General features: G+C 39.6%; 1 protein-coding gene across 4 annotated transcripts in view; it reads left to right on the top strand.

Moving 5' to 3' along the window:
* SCAPER (S-phase cyclin A associated protein in the ER) overlaps positions 1-21,304 on the top strand; it is a 414,928-nt gene that overhangs the window by 109,174 nt on the left and 284,450 nt on the right. For 3 of the 4 annotated variants that reach the window (XM_075535309.1, XM_075535311.1, XM_075535312.1), the window contains 7 exons: positions 1,562-1,801; positions 7,513-7,683; positions 8,482-8,557; positions 9,471-9,588; positions 10,038-10,149; positions 12,623-12,763; positions 21,079-21,234. In XM_075535309.1, coding sequence (XP_075391424.1) covers positions 1,562-1,801; positions 7,513-7,683; positions 8,482-8,557; positions 9,471-9,588; positions 10,038-10,149; positions 12,623-12,763; positions 21,079-21,234 — 1,014 coding nt within the window. The remainder of the gene's footprint in view (positions 1-1,561; positions 1,802-7,512; positions 7,684-8,481; positions 8,558-9,470; positions 9,589-10,037; positions 10,150-12,622; positions 12,764-21,078; positions 21,235-21,304) is intronic. The other variant, XM_075535310.1, reaches the window with a different exon arrangement.

Below are 21,304 nucleotides of genomic sequence, written 5' to 3'. Positions count from 1 at the left end.
TTAATCCTATACTGCTCCTGATAGTCTATAAATCTTTAACCTGTACATTGTATATGCTTTATGCCCATGTGAGGTTGGAAACGTCTTGCAGGCAGTATTTTATGTCATTTAAAAAAGAATTCCATAATATAGAACAGAGTCCTAGATACATAGAAGCATTACAGTACATGTATGGGAATGCAATTTTAAGAAAAACTTGATCATGTGTAGACTATAGCTAACGTATAAGCCAAGTTTTTCGGCACATTTTTAATGCAGTTTTTGTGGTAAAATTAGGTGCCTTGGCTGATATTTGGGTCGGCTTATCCTCAAGTATATAGAGTATACAGAACCAACCTTTTGTATTAGCAAAATCTAGCATTTCTGTGAACATATTTTAGCTAAAAAAATATAACATGAAAGTTATGTTGGTTTTTAATTGTGAATAAATTTATTTGGTAGGCTTTCAGGAATAAATCATGCATAGAGCTTTGAGTAATTATACTATTGCTAGAACGTTCAATGTAAACGTCCATGGCTGATGACGGCCAGCCTAACGAGAACACTGTTTCCTCCACTGTCCTGCTAAGCATGGAACTAGTATATATCTTGTCAGCATTACTTTATAGTTTGAGCGTTGATTTTGTTTTATAAATAATATTTATTTTTTAATAAATAGGGTTGACTATATTGTAAACATCAGTAATGGTAATATAAATCTTGCCAAGAAGATTATAAAACCTGGTGACTGACATATAAATAATGTTGATCACAATATAAACAATGTGATAAAATTTAAATAATGCTTATGGTAAAATCAACACTTCTGGACACTCTAAGTTCTGACCAATAGTAGAATTTTAAAAGTAGTTTATAAGACTTGGCCAAGTTTAATATTTATGTAAATAATGAATCAAGCGGGGTTTTTTTGTGGCCCCTGCAATGCTTATCTGATGTTTATTTAAGAAGTGATGTCAGTAAGTTTTAAATTCACTAAGTTTAGATCTTAGTTCTTCAATTTGGAGCACATTGCTTTTTGAGTATATGGAAAAATATCCTTCTTTCATACCCAGTTATAAAATGATGTAAATGCTCAGATCTATTTGCTAAACCGTAAAAAAAAAAATTTAAATGATTATTTGAGCTAAAGCAGTGTTGTTGTTTTTTAGATTGTTTTTACGTTTCTGTTGGTTTTGTGCTAAACATTCTTAAGGAAGAATGAGTGGGAAGGGTAGCTAAAAGTAAAGAGCATGAATCACACAGTGAGCTACCCAGGTACAAGTTTGCTGTATACACCCGAGGATTGGCATTGTCCATCAGACGCATTTTCATCAATGGTACTCGATTACGTTAATGCTATCTGAAGAGAACAAGCTTCATATTCTTCAGGAAAACGTGTATAATACAGATGCATATAACATTTGTGGCTGCTTAATTTTTTTCCCTTCTATTTTTATAACTGAAACAAACAGATGGGTAAGTAGTGTATCCGATACTTAAATACTGTTTCCGAAGTGATAGGTTAAGCAGTGGTGAGTGCTTGTCCCGATTTCTGATTCATTTTGTCATTGTGTTTTGTCAGTTCACAGCGAGTGCAGTGGATGATGTCAGGAACACTGGCGGTGGTTCCTTACAAGACACGTCTGTGTGCACTTCTGAAATGCCTGCCGTGCACGTTGAGGCCAAGTGTGTTTTAGTGACTCAGCCAGCTGTTGACACACATCCTCTGCAGCCAAACGAAGACACATTGTCGGCCGAGAAAGCAAGGATAGAAAACGAAATGGACCCTTCAGATATCTCAAATGTGAGTGCTGCTAACTTGGTAAGAACAACTTATCAGAATTCTAGGTAAATATTTTGAGGAGGTATAAACCCCAAGAACAATAATCATAACTGGCATTGTAGATGACTTTCCATTTGGCACAGATTTTATGCATGCTATTTTAACATCTTATTTGTATCACCACCTTTTGATATAACTAATATTTTCTTGTTTTCTAGAGGAAGAAAGTGAGATTAAGAGTTAAATAACCTGTTCAAAATAATTTGATTTGATCTAATGCTTTTTAGTCTAAACCGATAGCAAAATCTTTCATACAACATCCCAATCATACAACATTGCCGGATGGGAAATGGTACTGGTTTAGTTTGTAATTCTTGGCAGTGTGCTTCATACCACTACTGTAATTTGCTTGGAGTTGGTCTTTAAATTGGAGTATATTTCCTGTTGCTGCTCTTGAGTCTCTAAAAATGCATTCATTTAGAACAGTGGTTCTCAACCTTCCCAATGCTGTGACCCTTTAATACAGCTCCTCATGTTGTGGTGGCCCCCCAATCATAAAATTATTTTTGTTGCTACTTCATAACTGTAATTTTGCTACTGTTATGAATCTGGTGACACCTGTGAATGGCTCATTTGATCCCCAAAGGGGTTGCGACCCACAGGTTGAGAACTGCAGATTTAGAATGATTTATATTTTTGAATAACTATTTCTACTTATCTCTTCTTGTTTCTCCCTTTAGTATTAAGAAAATTATCTTGGAGGTAATCAGAATCAGACTTGCTAGCTAGGTTTAAAAGTAATTTTCCAAAGAAATAAGCATCTATTAAGATCTTAAAACAACAAAGACCACTGCTGTTTCTCTTAAGGAGCCTTGGTGACTTTGTTGAGTAAACATTGGACTGCTAACTGGGGGTCAGCAGTTCAGACCCACCAGCTGCTTTGTAGGACAAAGATGAGACCATCCTGTTGGTCAAGATTTACAGCTTTGGAAACCCTGTTTAGGGCCACTATGAGTCAGAATTGACTCATTGGCAGTGGGTGGGTAATTGCTTTCAAAACGTAATGTCTTATCACATTGAAAGACTGTCTGCAGGTGATTGTAGGTCAAATTATAGATATTTTAGGAAAAAATCACAGTGGCTATAGATTAAAGTTGATATGGGGACAAAAGATGGAAAACAACCGCTGAAGGCAAAGCAGGTGAATAAGCAAATGTGGTGAGGAAAGCTGATGGTGCCTGGCTATCAAACAGTATAGCGTCTGGGGTCTTAAAGGCTTAAAGGTAAACAAGCGGCCATCTAGCTCAGAAACAACAAAGCCCACATTGAAGAAGCACACCAGCCTGTGCGATCACGGGGTGTCAAAGGATCAAGTATCAGGCATCATCAGAGCAAAAAATCTTACCATAGTGAATGAGACGGGGAGTGCGGAGTGGAGACCCAAAGCCCATTTGTAGGCCACTGGAGATCACCTGGCAGAGGGATCTCGGGGAGAAGAAGCTCGTTAGGGTGCTATGTAGCAACGATAAAGAATACAACTTTCCTCTAGTTCCTAAATGCTTCCTCTCCCCACACCCCCTCACTATCATGATCCGTATTCTCCTTTGCAAGTCTGGCTAGACCAGAGGATGGGTACAGATAGGAACTGGAAACACAGGGAATCCAGGGTGGATGATCCCCTCAGGACCAGTGGTGTGAGTGTCGATACTGGGAGCATAGAGGGAGGCTGGGTTGGAAAGGGGGAACCAATTGCAAGGATCTACATGTGACCTCCTCCCTGGGGGATGGACAACAGAAAAGTGGGTGAAGGGAGGGCAAGATATGACAAAATAATAATTTATAAACTATCAAGGGTTCATGATGGAGAGGGGAGCAGGGAGGGAGGGGAAAAATGAGGAGCTGATGCCATGGGTTTACGTGGAGAACAAATATTTTGAGAATGATGAGGGCAATGAATGTACAAATGTGCTTTACACAATTGATGTATGTATAGATTGTGATAAGAGTTGTATGACCCCCTAATAAACTATTTTTTTTAATTGATGGGAAAAATTAGTAATAAGAAAAACAAATATTTAGGTTCTCTTAATAAAATAGAGCATTATGTTTTAGAACTCAGATCTGATAGTGCTTAACTTTTAAAAAATGGAACATAATTTTAGTCATGTAAGTGTGAGTTTATTGATGGAATAGAAATTAATCATGTATTAATATTTTTGTCTGCATACTAAATATATTACATTGTTCCTCATTTTGATTTTGTGAGAAAGTAACATTCCAAAAGAGAAAAAAGCTCTTGTACTTAAATAGGCATTAAGCATTTTTTAATAAAATTCTCATCTCATTTTTTAATTTTGAATATACATTAACTTGTGGTAGAATCATAAAAAAAACCTTTGATTATTTTGAGGTTTAAGTTTATATACTTGCAAGAAAATTAGTTCTGCTCTAAAATATGAATACTAGTGTATTCCTAGAGTTCTTAGTGGTGTTTTCACTGAACCGAGATGTCTGTAATGATTGGTTTGTCTTGGCAGAGACACTACTCTGGGGAGGAGTAGACAGCCACCGTATGGTTGGTTACATGTGCTGAGCTAGAGAGCATTACTATGAAGAGAAGGAGATAACGGTTCTTCCCTTATTTGCACGAAACCAACAGTGTCAAAATTAATCAGTGTGATGTTCTTGTATTTCAGTGTTTCTTGTATCTTATATGTTTAAATTCTTCTCTCGTTCTCGTTGGATCTGCTGTTGTGTCCCTGGTCGTGAGGTTGGTAGTGGTACCCAGAGAGTGCCTGGTGCGGGGCTCCAGCTGTAGGAGGCTGTGATTGTGACTCATGGGGACCATTGCTTGTTTGGACTAATTGCTTCCTTGAATCTTTGGCTTTTCTCAGTCTCCTTTTCTCTGGATGGGAAAAGACCCAACAATCTTAGCTGGATGCTTATGTCAGCCATTATTTCTTAAAATATTCTTTCTGTTTCTTTGTTTTGATATCTCCACTTGAGACTCAGAATGGATATATTGAATGCTTAGTGGAATTCCATGCATCTCATATGAAGTGTTCATTTTTCTTCATTAATTTTTCTTTTTGATCTATCTTAAATGTGTTACTTCTTTCTTTTGACATTTTACATCTGCTATTGAACGTCTCTAGTGAATTTTTTCATTTCATTCATTGTCCTTTTCAGCTCTAGAGTTTGTTATTAAAGTAATTTCTGTTAATATTTATACTTTATTTATATAAATATATTTATATATTCTTTTCTTTAGCTGTTTGTTTTGTATTTTTATTTTCTTTTAACTCTTTGAGCATATTTAAAGTATGTTTTTAAATGTGTGTCTAGTAGGTCCAGTGTCTTGTCTTCCTCAAGGATGGCTTCTGTTGGGTTGTTTTATTTCTTTCACTGGGTCTGCCTCTCCTGTTTGTATGTCTTGTGAGTTTTTATTGAAATTGGAATATTTAAATAGCCTAAAATAATCATTAAAAATAGTCTAATAATATAGTTTTAGAACTCATGATTCTCCTTTTACTTAGGGTTTCTAGGGAAGAGTTTACAAACCTTAGAGTTGGCTTTTTCTTTTTTTTTTCACTTCCTTCTTTCCCATCACCTGGGTGACTTTTCTAGTTATTTGTGCTGAAATAAAGGGAAGAAAACTCTTTGGGTTCGGGGATGGATCTCTGGTAGTCGGCTTTGTGCTAGGACAGTCCTTAACGAGGGCTCTATTGAAGAGGTTTGTAGAGGAGAAAGTTTAGGATTTCTTCAGGGCTTGCCCTGGGCATGCATTTATTCTCCATATTATATTCATGTTGATCCCTTAAATGCCCCCGTTTTCCCAGGAAATTCTCTTCCCAGGTTTTGACCTTTTGGTCCCATCACCCTCTTTTGCTGCAGGCCACTACTTGCTCTTAACATCACTTTCAGTCTCAAGTTCTGTCTGCTACTTCTGTGTTCTGAGAAACCTCCAAGATGGACCAAACGGAAATAAGTGCTTTCCTTTCCTCTTTTAGGTACTCGCTAGACTGATGCCAATAGGTAGACACCATACTTTACGAAAGAAGTGAGCTCAGAACCCAGGGTCAAGCTCTCAGGCTGGAAGCCAGACTGCCACTTCAAAGCTGACTTCTGAACAGGGGCTGAGGTGAGGCATAAGCAACACCAAAGATTTGTTCAGTCTTCGGAGCCTCTGACAAGTCTTGACATGGTTGTCAAGCTACCCGGACTGTTTAACAGAGTTGTCACAAGGTTGGAACCCAAACCAAACTCTGCCATGGAATTGATTGTCACACACAGTGAACCTATAGGACCGAGTAGAGCTGTTCGTGTGGGTTTCCGAGACGAAATCTGTACAGAGTAGGAAGTTTCTTCTTTCTTCCTCGGATACATTGGTGGTTTTCAAACTGCTGACCTTGTGGCTAGCAGCCCAACATGTGACCCACTACACCATCCGGGCTCTAAGACTGTCGTTTTTTGCTTTTTCAGAACATTCCTCTGCAAAGTCAGGAGCAGGGTTCCGGGATCTGGCTTCTGTTATCTCTTGTTTACCCAATCTTGGCAATTATGAAAAAATATTGCTGTGAATACTCAATGTACATGTTTTTGTGTAGCCATATGGCTTTATTTCTCTTGACTACTCGGGCAGAGTGGAGTTGCAGGACGGTGGGCCTGGATGTTGGATCTTTGGAGCAACTGCCCGAGTGTTTGTGAAGTTACGGTAGCAGCTCACATTCTCACCAGCCTGCCTTCTTTCTGTAGTTCATTCAGGTTCCCATCCCGCATCTCCAAACTCTGTTACTAAGTTTATACATGTTCAGGATTATATTGGTGTAGTGAGTTGACCTACCTTCTGATGTTCTTTTATCCTCAGTAACATGTTTTGCTCTGAAATCTACCATGCTTGATTTTAATGTAGCCACTTAAGTCTTCCTTGGATGATCGTTAGCATGGCACATTGGTTATCTTTAATGCTTTTGTACTCCTATACCTCAATTAGGTGTTTTATAGGCAGCATACAGCTGGATCTTGATTTTTAATCCTAATTTTATAATCCTTGTATATTAGTTGGGTCGTTTAAAGTATGTAAATATGCTGATTATTGATATAGTTTATTTTTAATGAACTATCCTACTGTTTTCTCTTTGACTTACCTGTTTCTCTCCTTTTCTCTATTTCTCTCTCCTTTGGACTAATTGAGTATATTTTATCATTCCATTTTATCTTCTTTGTCAGTCTATTAGCTATCTCTGCTTGATTATTTTAGGGGCTGCTTTTGGGTTTATGGTGTACATCTTTAGCTTATCACAATGATTTATTAATTATAGTTCTGATGCATATTATAAAAATTATATTGCTTATGATTTTTGCTTTAAAGTTAAGTTTATATATTCAGAAAGTACTGACACATACAGAATAAATTCTGTGTTCCAATTATTGCATATATTTTTTTCTTTTATAACTCAGTGAACATATTTGCTCTAGCTTAGGCACTCAAATGAAACTCAGTTTGTCACCAGTATAACTTACATTTATAGCTTCACAGTCTTATAAAGAAGGTAAGTCATGCAAAACAGGCTTTTTTGTTTGTTTTAAGAGACTTGTAACTGATACAACTAACAAGCGGTGCTTGAAGAGGACTTGAGGTTTTCTGGATTGAGATCAGTACTGTTATGCTCATGATTAGAGCATGAGGAGAGGATGATCTAACTGTACGGCCAGAGATGATTCTTGTTTTTTTTTTATTAACTCCATAGTCCATGGCAGAAGTTCTTGCTAAGAAAGAAGAGCTAGCAGATCGTCTGGAAAAGGCCAACGAAGAAGCCATCGCTAGTGCCATTGCTGAAGAGGAGCAGTTAACCAGAGAAATTGAGGCTGAGGAGAACAATGACATCAACATTGAAACTGACAACGACAGCGATTTTTCAGTGAGACATTTTAACAGAATTGTTCAAAAGTTAGACTTAGAAAAATTCTTAGGCCAGAAGTACTTACAGTCTCTCTAGCTGCAGTTAAATTATTTATTTAAAATTTGTCTTTAATAGTATTAATTGTTATTATAGCCTTAATCTTTGTGTAATTGAGACTTATAGCACACATTATTATAAATGTTTTGTGATATAATCATTAAGTTAGAAGTTATTTCATTTTTCAAAGAAAAATAAATTTCAGAAAAGATAACATTAGATTATAATTTGTAGTGACATAAAACTGTAATTGTGGGCTATTTTTACTTTTCTGTTTTACTTACAAAGAAAAAAAAAGATAAACTCTGCCTTGCTCTGGCCAGGTGCTCAGGAAATATATGTTAAAAAGGGTGATTTATTGAAAAATAAAAATACCTGTAGTGGTTTCACTGAATTGTCTATTAAACTTTAATACCCAGCAAATAATCTTGAACTCTTTAAGAAGTTATTCTGTGGTGTGCCAGTATTCATGTAGTGATCATATCAGGTCATTCTACTTCTTGTTAAAGTTTTCTTGCTTTGTCTTTGATGTTGAACAAGCAATTACGTATGTCTTCCTCTTGAAAGCAGGCTAGGTAATTGTAACTTGGTGCTTCTTGTGGTGATAGGAGGTTTGTGTCTCCCTATATCCTCTAGCTCTGAACTGTTGGTCGAATGAAGCATACTCGGAAAAGTAGGGAAATTGCAGTTGTAGGTCATGATTTAAGGTATTCCTTGTATTCAGGGGTTCGCTTCTCAATGTCCCCTCTTTTGTTTTAGGCCAGCATGGGCAGTGGGAGTGTAACTGTCTGTGGCTTGTCTATGGACTGGAATGAAGTCCTTGCAGACTATGAAGGTATTGCGCATGCGTGTGTGTATCTCTATGTATGTAAAATCCAGTTGCCGTTGACTGCATTCTGACTTTGGGCAACCCCATGTACCTGCAGAACTTTACTCCATAGGGTTTCCCAGGGCTGGTTTTTCGGAAGTCGGTTGCCAGGCCTTTCTTCCGAGGCACCTCTGGGTGAACTTGAACTTCCAACATACTGGTTAGCAGTTAACTGTGTTAGCCATTTGCATAGTCATGTGTGCAGGTGTATGACATAGATGACCCTTTTAAAAGACATTTTTGTATACAAGAAATAATTTGGAATGGTGGGAGTGTTGGTGTCCTTTCAACCATCTGTTTTTAAAAATGATAGTTTCATGGAACTATGTGATTTTAAAAAAAAATCATTTTACTGGGGGCTCATACAACTCTTATCACTATCCATACATGCATCCATTTTGTCAAGCACATTTGTACATTTGTTGCCATCATCATTTTTAGCACATTTTCTTTCTTTTATTTAAAAAATTAAAAAATACATTTTATTAGGGACTCATACAACTCTTATCACAATCCATACATACATCAATTGTGTAAAGCACATCTGTACATTCTTTACCCTCATCATTTTCAAAACTTTTTCTCTCCACTTAAGTCCTTTGCATCAAGTCCTCTTTTTTCCCCTCCCTCTCTGTTCCCCCCTCCCTCATGAGCCCTTGATAATTTATTATTTTGTCATATCTTGCCCTGTTCGGTGTCTCCCTTTACCCCCTTTTCTGTTGTCTGTCCCCAGGGAGGAGGTCACATGTGGATCCTTGTAATCGGTTCCCTCTTTCCAACCCACTCACCCTCTGCTCTCCCAGCCTCGCCCCTCCCAGCCCTGGTCCTGAAGGAACTGTGTGATGAAACAATAACCATGTTCGTTTGTTTTTCCTAACAGCTCGTGAATCTTGGCGCCAAAATACATCCTGGGGGGATATTGTCGAGGAGGAGCCTGCCAGGCCTCCCGGGCACGGGATCCACATGCATGAAAAACTTTCCTCCCCGTCTCGGAAAAGGTGTGGCCTTCAAAGGGCAGTTTGAACTGTTTCACAGGAGGGACGTCAGTCACTCTTGACCATGACGTAGACTGCCTTTTTTTTTTTTTTTAAACATTTTATTAGGGGCTTTTACAACTCTTATCACAATCCATACATATACATACATCAGTTGTATAAAGCACATTTGTACATTCTTTTCCCTAATCATTTTTTTCTCTTCCTTTTTTTTTTTTTTAAAGTTCCTCACTTTATTTTTTTTTCTTCATGTTCTTCTCAGACTGCCTTTTTAAAGCACGTTACCCGTCAGGACATTTCGAGATCCACTGAAAGGCAGCAATGCTTTGCTGAAGCGTTAGGCCAACATTAGTTTTGTGTATTTTTTATATTGATTTGAAGAACTTTGACGCCTAAAGACAGTGGTTGTTGGCTTTTTCATGTAAACATTTGTATCTTGTTTGTGTCAATAGAACAATTGCAGAATCAAAGAAGAAACATGAAGAAAAACAAATGAAAGCACAGCAGCTAAGAGAAAAGTTACGCGAAGAGAAGACATTAAAGCTTCAGAAGTTGTTGGAAAGGGTATGTATTTCTGCGAAATGCTCACTTTTGATTTTAAAGAAAATTATTGTCTTAAGTTGATGGGCTTGGATTATGCAGGACTTTTATCTGGTCTGAGAGAAGTCAGAGGAACCATAAAGATAATTACGTTTTCTGGGAAATAAAGACATTTTCCTTGATTCCGGGAGGTAACCACTGAGTCGTAGGAAGCTGGTCTCTTAAGGACTTGCTCTTCATGGGTGTGCGAGCTGCTCGGCGGTCCCAGTGCAGGAAGACTTGGTGGGTGGTTTGGCCTCCGGTGACCACGTTTGGGTAAGCAGGTAGCAGTTACATTTTCAGGAAAGGGAGGGCAAGTCTTCAGACCAGATGATGCCGAGTTAGTACAGTGCTCTGGTCAGGGCAGGGGCTCGGGGAGACGGCTGGCCAGGTTCCCATTCCTAGCTTTCCCACACAAGCTACGGCGTGCGATGACAATTATGGGAGTATCCTTTCTCACTTTTTGGAGATGGAATAGGTTCGCGTGTTAAACCATAAAGGAACAGTTGCCGCTCCGGTTACAGTCCCTGCCACGGTGCCTGAAACGGGGCTTTGTTAGTTTTCTCCGTGCCGCAGTGACTGACCGCAAACCTTAGCAGTGTAAAGCAGCCAACATTTGCTCTCTCCGTTTCTCTGCGCGAGGAAACCAGTAGTGTGTGTTTTTATCATCCTTGCTCAGAGTCTCTCAAGAGGTTGTCTTTGAAGCTTTAGGATTCACTTCCATACTCACTTCGATGAGCCCTGGTGGTGTAGTGGTTACGCATTCGGCTGCAGTCCTCATGTTCAGCAGATTGAAACCACCAGCAGCTCCGTGGGTGAAAGGCTGGGCTTTCTACTCCCCTAAATTCAGTCCCAGAAACCCACAGGGGGCTGCCGTGAGCCAGCATTGCCTCGATGGAGGTGAGTTTGGCTTTGGTCAGAACTGACTTAGGTGGTTGCTCTCTGACTGTTGCCTAGAGACCTCAGGGTCTTTTCTTTCAAATCCTTCTCCCTCAGAGCCTGGGAGTGGCTTCCAAGGACTAGTGTTTCTGTTAGCAGCTGGATGCTTCACCGTTGCACCTGACACCCCCTGGAGCTGTGCAAACGGCATCCAGGAGAGATGGGAGGGCTGTTTTCGATAATTTACGGAGCTCAGGCTTTCAGCATCTGTCCTGTCCGCTGGCTCCTACAGGTGTGCATGTATTCCTCCAGCATGCTTTCTCAGATGGATCTGCAGATGAGTATTCAACTGGAAAGTGAACTGAAATGGGATGAGGATTTTCCCCTCTTATTTTCCATAGCGTATTCTCCTGGGGCTGCCTCTCATTTTCTAGAGTAGCCCAAACAAGTGGGTTACTTCGCTTGTTAGATATTTTATTTTTTTAAAGACTTATTAAAGAAGATAGATTATCTTCTATCATCTATAAGGTGTCCTGGTGGCTCTGTGGGTAAGGCATTGTGCTAACTTCAAGGTCAACAGTTCAAACTCACCAGCTGCTCTTAGGGAGAAAGATGTGGCACTTTGCTACCCTAAAGGTTCAAATCCCCAGAGACCCGAAGGGTCAGTTAGTTGTACTCTGTCCTAGAGGATCCCCAAGTTAGAGTCAACTTGACAGCAGTGGGTAGTGGGTTAGCATATCTATTTTTATAATTCTGGAGGCAAAATGTCTTTGTTCTGGCAGAGAATGCTTCTTTTTAAAATCATTTTATTGGGGTCTCATACCAACTCTTAGAGCAGTCCATCCATCCATCCATCCTTTGTGTCAAGCACATTTGCACATATGTTGACATCATCATTCTCAAAACATTTTCTTTCTACTTGAGCCCTTGGTATCGGCTCCTCATTTCCCCCCCTCCCTCCCCCTTCCCTCATGAACCCTTGATAATTTATAAATTATTATTACTTTGTCATGTCTTACACTGACCGGCGTCTCCTCTCACCCACTTTTCTGTTGTCCGTCCCCCCAGAGAATGTTTCTTATGCAAATAGTTCTGTAAAGTTTACCCTTCTTACCATTTCCCTCTCTCTGAGACGAAAGTACTCAGTTGTCTTGAAGTTGGGCTCTAGAGACTGTCAGGCTGGTGACGAGGCGGGGCCCTTCCCTGGGACTAGCAGCCACTGCTTATGCATGCCCATGTCGGATGTCGTCTTCTAAGTACTTTCCGTGTGTTAACTTAATCTGCAAAATCACTGTGACCTCGCCACTGGGAACATTCCCTTTGGACACATAAGGAAATTGAGGCCTCAGCACAAAATCTTTCCCAGGTTATACAGCTGCGAAGAGGTCAGGGCGGATTGTGAACTCAGGCAGCCTGGCCCAGCTTCACCGCTCTGTCTTCCTATTCATCCACCCCCACTGCTTCAAAAACAGCTTCCAGCCTCTCAGTTTTGGGTCTCCATAAGCTGGGAGTCTATTTGCACTTCTGCTAAATGACTGTGTCCATGGAAGTGACTAACAGGCTCACTCACTGTATGTAGGAGAAGGACGTCCGGAAGTGGAAGGAAGAGTTATTAGACCAGCGACGTAGGATGATGGAAGAGAAATTACTTCATGCTGAATTTAAGCGAGAGGTGCAACTCCAAGCCATTGTGAAAAAAGCCCAAGAAGAGGAAGCTAAGGTATGGTAGAGGCTGCAAGCGGTGGATTGCGTACCCAAGGACCTGGTCCAGTTGTAACAGTGATCGCAGCTACTGCTCATCAAGTGTGTATTCTGTGCCAGGACAGCAAACTATGCCAGACTCATTTAAAACATGCCAGGTGTGATATCTTAGTTTATACATAAGTAATCCTGTGAATTACATATTTTTACAGCTTTATTGCAGTTTAATTAACAGGCAATGAATGTAACACAGTGGTTCTCAACCTTCCTCATGCCTCGACCCTTTAATATAGTTCCTCATGTGGTGGTGACCCCCACCAAGCATAAAATTATTTTTGTTGCTACTTCATCACTGTCATTTGACTGCTGTTAGTGAATCGGGCGAGCCCTGTTAAAGATCATTCGACCCCCAAAGGGGTTACAACCCACAGGTTGAGAATCGTTGATGTAAAGTATCCAATTTGATAAGTTTTGACTTATATATCCCTAAAATCATCAGTACTGTGTAGATAACAATTCTCTGAAGTTTCTTCATACTAATTTGTAATTCATCTTTTACTCCAGCCTTTTCCCCAGGTAGTTGCTGATATGTTTTCTGTCACTGTAGATGTTGACATTTTCTAGGATTTTACATGAATGGAATCTTACAGTATGTACTCCTGCATCTGGCTTCTGTCACTCAACATAGTTATTTTGAGATCCAGGCATGCTGTTGTGTGTATCAGAGCTGCTGTCAGTGTTCGTGCACATGACTTTGTGGGCATTTTTCTCGGAATTGCTTGTCAAGGTTTTATACTAGGTTCATCTTTAACTTTTAAAGAAACAATTTTGCAAAGTAGATGCTCCACTTTACGTTCCTACCAGCAATGAATCGAGTTCTAGTTACATTACATCCTACCAACACTTGACATAAGTACCCACTAAAGTTTTAGTCATTTTACTGTGTCTACTGCCTTGAAAAAATTAAATGTTTTTATGAATATGTACATATCTACACAGGGAGAGGGGAAGAGAGAACCAGTAAAAACTGTGTGTGTGGATACATATTATCCACCTGGTTCTTTTTCTCCAGGGAATGCTGAGATAATGACATTTTCTAATCTTGGCAGATCACAGACCTGAGTCATAGTCAAAAAGACAGGCTGTCCGTCTTTGCTGCGCAGGTCGTGCCCTGTAAGGCTGGAATGGAGCCTGGAGACAGTTATTTGTCACTGGTCCTCCGGTGATTTTTACAAACAGGATATCTGCATTTCACACATATCAAAGTGTTGCTGCTTCTTCAAAATACAATTAAGATCGTGAAGACTGAAGTGTCTGACGTGTGAGAAGTGGGAACTCAGGTCCTGCCTCTATCACAAAAAGAGAACGATCTTCATTGAGTATAGTTTCACTTCTCCGAGCCTGGTCATTCATCCAGGACGTAGTGGTGACAGTACATACAAATAAAAAAGTGCTAAGAGGGTTCAGGGAGACATTACATGTTGTAAAGCAGTTAATGCCGTCTGTGGCATTCAGTAAAATACTCGTTTCGTCTGTTGTAAAATTGTTTTTCAAATTGTAGAATGGTATATTTGTGCTTTGACTCTTATTTTTAAAATACATTTTTATGGTTCTATTAGCAATCAAAATATCTTAAGAACCCAGTGATATTGTAATGGCTTTAAAAATTTTAAATTCAACTGGAAATATAATTGAAGGCATGTAACATATATTACTTATAATCTGGATATGAAATGAAAATAAGATTTTCCCCCTATATGTACTCCTTGGAGTACATTAATAGTTGTGTTAAAATCTTTAGCTCCCTCTTGCATAGATTGATGGTAGAAAATGTGTCATTTATTATTTCATTGATTATGATTACTATTATAGCCATAGTAATTCATACTATTATAGCCATAGTAATTCACAGCTTGACTTTATCTGGGAGCCTACTCTGTTATTTAATAATATGAAATTGTCTTTTGTTTTCAGTTTTTTGATATAGTTTTAAAATTTTTTATTGAGGGCTCTTACAGCTATTATCACCATCCATCTATCCATTGTGTCAAGCACCTTTGTACATTTGTTGCCATCATCATTCTCAAAACATTTTCTTTCTACTTGAGCTCTTGGTGTCAGCTCCTCTCATTTTCTCCCCTCTCCTACCCTCCCTCCTGCATAAACCCTTGATAATTTATAAATTTATAATCCCCTCCGTGTCTTACACTGTCTGCTGTCTCCATTCACTCACTCTTCTATTGTCTGTCGTCCTAGGAAAGGGTTGTGTATGTCGATCATTGTGATCCATTTCTCCTTTCTCCCCCCACCTTCCCCTTCCCCTCCTGGTATCACTGTTCTCATTGTTGATCCTGAGGGGTTTATCTGTCCTGGATTCCCTGTGTTGCGAGCTCTTATCTGTAGCAGTGTGCATACTCTAGTCTACTCAGATCTGTAAGGTAGAATTGAGGTCATGATATTAGGGCGGGCAGGGGGGCAGCATTAAAGAACTAGAGGAAAGTTGTATGTTTCATCAGTGCTACACTGCACCCTGACTGGCTCATCTTTTTTGATGGTTTAGTTGATTTGTTTTTCACTTTTAACATTTACTTAGAATTAGTTTTATTTCTTTTTTCTTTTAAAGAAACTGTATTATTTTCTTATTTATGGCAGGAGCCTTTCTCCTTGTGGTTCCAATAACTGTGTCCTCTTGGAGTTAGCCTTCATCATCCTCCTGTGCTGATACTTTTGTTTTCTTACTTTCTTCTCTGTAAATAAGATGTGTTTTTTAGCCAGAGTACTTCGAAAATGTGATTGTTAGCTGCAGTGCTCCTTAAGCTATTACCCTTTCCTTTCGTAAGTTCCTTCAAAGGAGCAGTCTCTTTTCTGCGCTCTCGTTTCCCAGGCCTTCCTCAATCCCCTAGGACATCATTCTCCCATATGTACTCAGTTGCCACCCCCTCTTATCCCAAGCCATATCTATTCTAGAATTTCATATTTTGGAGATTAGTATCATTAGTTTCACATTAGCTTAGGATTTATAAACTTGAGATCATTTGCTTTAATTCATTGCTTGTATCTATTTTTTGACCACTTTATGTACAAGTTAGGCATTGGGCTACAAACTACAAGGTCGGTGGTTCAGACAAGAGGCTGTTTGCACTCATAAGGATTGAAGCCCTTTCCAGGATTGCTCTGTGTTGCAATCAGCTCCCTGACAGTGGACCTTAGTTACAAGACACAGTGATAATGATGGTGTTTGCTCACTTCTTCTTCCAGGGCTTGTGTATACATTCAGATGTAGCTTCTATAACTCTGTGGTCTCCATGTGTTTTCATTTTCATGGCAGCTATTGGCAGGGTCCCTCCTGATCATCAGAGCTGGCATCTGTGTACTTAGCCCTGGTTGCCCACTGATGAATCTTTCTAAAGTGCATTGTTGTACTACTTCACAGCTTAGAAACTTTGAGAATCATCTTTATCCTCAAAACTTAATGTAAAGGCATTACACTCTCTCTCTTTAATATAGCTTTATATTGAGAATAATAGAAAATTATTGTAAAAATGATTCATTCTCATTTTAAAAGATCATTAACACTAGGTAAAATAAACTAGCAGAGCTATGTTCAGATTATATAACTAGAGAACTTTACAAAATAGAAGTATGTCTTAGTAAAAATGTTTAGTAAAAAATCTTAATCTCAATTATAATTGAACTTTAAGATAAAGAAAAGAAACTAAAGTAAAATTGAGGGAATTGTTGAATTTATAATAAATGTTGCTTTATCTGATGGTGCCCGGCTGTCAAAAGATATCAGGCATCAAAAAACAAAAAAATCATATCGTTGGGTGCACACCTCCATGATACGATCGCTGAGGACAAATGGGTGCACAAGCAAATGTAGCGAAGAAAGCTGATGGTGCCCAGCTATCAAAAGGTATAGCATCTGGGGTCTTAAAGGCTTAAGGTAAACAAGTGGCCATCTAGCTCAGAAGCAACAAAACCCACATGGAAGAAGCACCCCGGCCTGTGCGATCACGAGGTTTCAAAGGGATCAGGTATAAGGCATCATCAGAACAAAAAAAAATCTTACCATAGTGAATGAAGGGGGAAGTGCAGAGTGGAGACCCAAAGCTCATTTGTTGGCTATTGGAGATCCCCTTGCAGAGGGGGGGTCTAGGGGAGGAGACGAGCCAGTCAAGGTGCGATGTAACAACAATGAAACGTACAACTTTCCTCTAGTTCCTAAATGCTTCCTCCCCCTCTCCCCCCACCACCATTATCATGATCTGAATTCTCCCTTGCAAGTCTGGCTAGACCAGAGGATGTACACTGGTACAGATAGGAACCAGAAACACAAGGAATCCAGGGCGGATGAGCCCTTCAGGACCAGTGGTGTGAGTGGAGATACTGGGAGGGTAGAGGGAGAGTGGGTTGGAAGAGAGAACAGATTACAAGGATCTACATGTGACCTCCTCCCTGGGGGCCGGACAACAGAAAAGTGGGTGAAGGGAGATGTCGGTCAGGGCAAGATATGATAAAATAATAATTTTTAAATTATCAAGGGCTCATGAGGGAGGGGGGAGTGGGGAGGGAGGGGAAAATTGAGGACCTGATGCCAGGGGCTTAAGTGGAGAGCAAATGTTTTCAGAATGATGAGAGCAATGACTGTACAGATGTGCTTTACACAGTTGATGTGCATATGGATTGTGATAAGAGTTGTATGAGCTGCTGATAAAATGATTTTAAAAATTGCTTTATCACAAGAAGAATTTTCTATAAAATTCTTCTGTAGTCATAAATATGTATGAAATATATTGAGTTTGGAATCTTAATTTGTTAATTACTTAACTAAACTCCATTTCAGATTTTGATATGTTTGGGGGACTCCCTGCTAGAGATGAGGAAATTAGCACCCACATTTTTTCTCAGCATCCAAATCTCCCCCCAATGATTTAAAATACTTTGTTATTTTTACATTGGGGAAATTTGTAACATTCATATTCTGCTATGTGTGCCTTGGGCTGCTACCCACAACGTGAACAGTTTGAAACCACCAACCACCTCATGGGAGGAAGACAAGGCTTTCTACTCCCATAAAGACTTAGTCTAGGAAAGCCACAGGGGCAATTCTCCCTGTCCTATAGGCTTGCTATGAGTCAGCATCCGCTGAGTGACAGTAAGTTTGAGTATGTAACAATCCTTCAGTTAGGTTTTACTTTCTGTATAACTGGACTCGGTGGTTACTAATTCTCCACTTATGATAAACCAAAACCAAACTCACAGCCATTGAGTCAGTGCTGACTTGTAGCGACCCCTATGGGTTTCCAGACGTAACTTTGCACGAGTCGAAAGCCCAGTCTTTCTCCAAGGAGCTGCTGGTGGTTTCAAACTGCTGACCACTTGGATCGAAGCTGAACCTATAACCACTACACCAGTTTAACAAGGAATTTTTTTTTTCCAGGAAGAGCTCACATGTGTTGTATTCCTTGAATTCTTGTTTACGTTAGGCTTGTGGCCTTTAGACTTGAATGACAGCTTGGCTGTCAGGTCCATGATCCACAGTATCTTTCCTTCGTGACATTTTCAAGCGTCAGTCCCTTTTTCTCCTGGCATGAACTACTGCTGTGGAGCAGTCTGTCTTCTGGCAGCTTGCATTTATTGATTGAAAACTTAGAGACTTCGTTGTACTTTTTTAATGTTTTATCATTTAATAAGAATGTTTCTGTGTTATATGTTAGACATGTGTTAGAATAGTTTGCGCTCTTTCTGAACTTCATTTATCCTTTTATTTATATTTATCCTTTTATTAGCATATCTTGATTGGTTTTCCATATTCAAAGCTTATTAGTGAAGCACTTAGAAAGAAATCTACTTCAGCTTGGATTTATCACAAACCATTTTTCTAATAGTGATCTGATTTTTTCCCATCCTCATTCCATTTCCATTCTCCCATTTAATTAATTCTCTGTCAGTGTTAAACGTTTGTCTTTTATTTGTTCCCTTCGCTCTCTAATCTCCATTTGTTTTATCACAGTGTTGTATTTTAGCAAGGGCTTTGAGCCAGTTCAAACTGGTTTGGTCATGACTGACAGAGTGACACTGGCTAGGATGAAGTGGGATGACAACCAAAATGGGAAAACAAATTAGGGGTCGAAGCCCTGGAATTGTAGACTTGGAAGAGCCGCAGTGAACCCTTCAGGAATCTGATGCTGAGATGAGATTCTTCCCAGCACTGTGGAGAGTCACACATTCAAAGCCGCTCAGCTGGCTGCCGTCTTTTGGCGAAGCAACGTTGTTCTGAGTGTCAGATTATTTGGTTGCTATGCAATGTGCATGTTGCCTTTGTTTTCTAAGAGGAAAATGAAGTTTCTTGTAGGGCCCTGCCCTGCAATGTTTCCTAGTTTGGTTATAGTTCCAGGTCACCCGCAGCTTAGAAAGTCTAGTCCATTCAGTTTTGCTTTATCTGCTACGACTCAACTGGGAAGAGCTGGTGGGAAGCCTTAGTTGGAACATCTTTTCTTTGCATCTTTACAATTAGATTCTTATTCATTTCTTTTTTATTAAAACATTTGCCTGGGGAGTTTTCTGTGTGTGTGTGTGTTTCCAGATTGAGACTTTTATATGGCTTCGCACATTCTTTTTTTTTCTTTCTGATTTTTTCCATTTTGTTTAATATATTCCTTTTAAAAATGTCATTCCTTTTCTTTCATCTTGCTTATGCTTAATGTATTTGTCCTGATATAATGTGGCTAAGTTGTCCTTGAACATCCCTATTAGTCTTCTACTTTGACTACAGTTTGTTACTTATTCAATCTATGTTGGAGGAAAGTGATTTCTTGTTTTGTTTAAAGTTTTTTTTCTTTCAGACTGGTTAGAATTAAAATCTACATATCTATTTAAGCATTAGTATGATTTTTAATAGATGCAAATTATGATATCAAGTGAACATGTTAGGATGGTCGCCCCCACTGCCATCAAGTAGACTCTGACTCATGGTGACACTACAGAAAGAGGAGAGCTGTCCTGTGGGTTTCTGGCCCTCTAGACCCCTCTGGAAACAGGCGATCTCATCGCTCTTGCTCTGGGAGCCTGGTGGGTGTGAGCGGCTGCAGCTCACCAGGTAACCCACACCACCAGAGCGCCCGTTGGAAGCCTCTTCTTTTTAGCAGTGCATGTGCACTAGCACAGTTTAAAAATGCATTGAAAGTTTACAGAGCAGATTTTTCATTCAAATTATGTAATTTTCTGTTTCATCTCATTCATTGCACCCCCCTGAATGTAGTAGCACTTTCCCCTGGATTTCCTGTCTGTATTCCTCCTCCTTTCCCTTGAATTTTGAATCCTGGAGTAAATTCTGCCTTTGATTTTTTTATCTGCAATGGTTGATTATTCTAAGGCATGCATAGTCCCCCCATATTATTGGTCTCCTTACAGACCTGTCCGTTATCTGGCTGAGAGCTGAGTCATGATGGATGAGATCATTTCCAAACTTGAAGGATGGCACCAGTCTCTCTCTGACCAGTGAGCCTGGTCTTTTTTATGATTTTGATTTTTGTTCCAAATTTTCCTCTTACTTTATTAAGGGCCCTCTAATTGGTGTCCCCCCACCCCCGGTCAACAGTTGGTAGGTAACTGGACATTCTTCTAGTCTCACGGGTTGTGGAAATTCATGCTCCATGACTAGTTGCGTCCATGCATCTTTGATTTTCTTCACTGTTCTTCCCTCCAGACAGAGAGAGACCAACAATTACAACCTGTACAGCTTCTCCTGACCCTGTTTTTAAGACCGTGTTGTTTTCAGAACATTGTTTTTGTGGGCAACGTGCTATGCCAATTTGACCTAGATGTAGCTCAGGACCATGGTTCTGAGACCTAGACCCTATGAATCCATCCATGAAGGTGTTTGGTTATGTCTAAGAAGTTTATACCAGCAGCAGCATCGTGGTTATCAAACCACCAGCTGCCTCACAGGAGAAAGACAAGGCTTTCTACTCCCACAAAGACTTACAGCCTTGGAAACCCACAGGAGCCAATCTGCCTTGACCTATAGGGTTTGCTGTGAGTTGGATTTGACTCAGTGGCAGTGAGTTTGTTTGTTTGTTTGTTTTTTGCTTAAGAAATGTGCCAAAATACATTTTAAATGGCAGAAGTAGGCAGTTTTTACTAAAGCCTACAGATTTATTATGTACACTGGATTATTATTTTGAGATAAATATTAAAAGACTCACATCTCATTCACTTTTTATAATGTGCTTTACCACTGGCTCTTATTATTCTACAAATTATTGTTAAAGTCCTTTGTGCATTGTCCTTAACTTGACTTGAAACTTACTTGTTTTGCTTTTATTAAAGGTAAATGAAATTGCCTTTATCAATACACTTGAGGCCCAAAATAAGCGTCACGATGTTTTATCAAAATTGAAGGAGTACGAGCAGAGGCTTAACGAGCTACAGGAGGAGCGTCAAAGGAGACAGGAAGAAAAGCAAGCCCGTGATGAAGCTGTGCAGGTATAATTTCACTCTGTAAGCATGTAGTGAGTACCTGCTGGATCCTGGGCTCTCAGGGTAGGTGCTGTGG

The sequence above is a fragment of the Tenrec ecaudatus genome, chromosome 17, assembly GCF_050624435.1.
Source record: "Tenrec ecaudatus isolate mTenEca1 chromosome 17, mTenEca1.hap1, whole genome shotgun sequence".
Lineage (NCBI taxonomy): Eukaryota > Metazoa > Chordata > Mammalia > Afrosoricida > Tenrecidae > Tenrec > Tenrec ecaudatus.
This window is presented reverse-complemented; position numbering and strand designations above follow the sequence as displayed.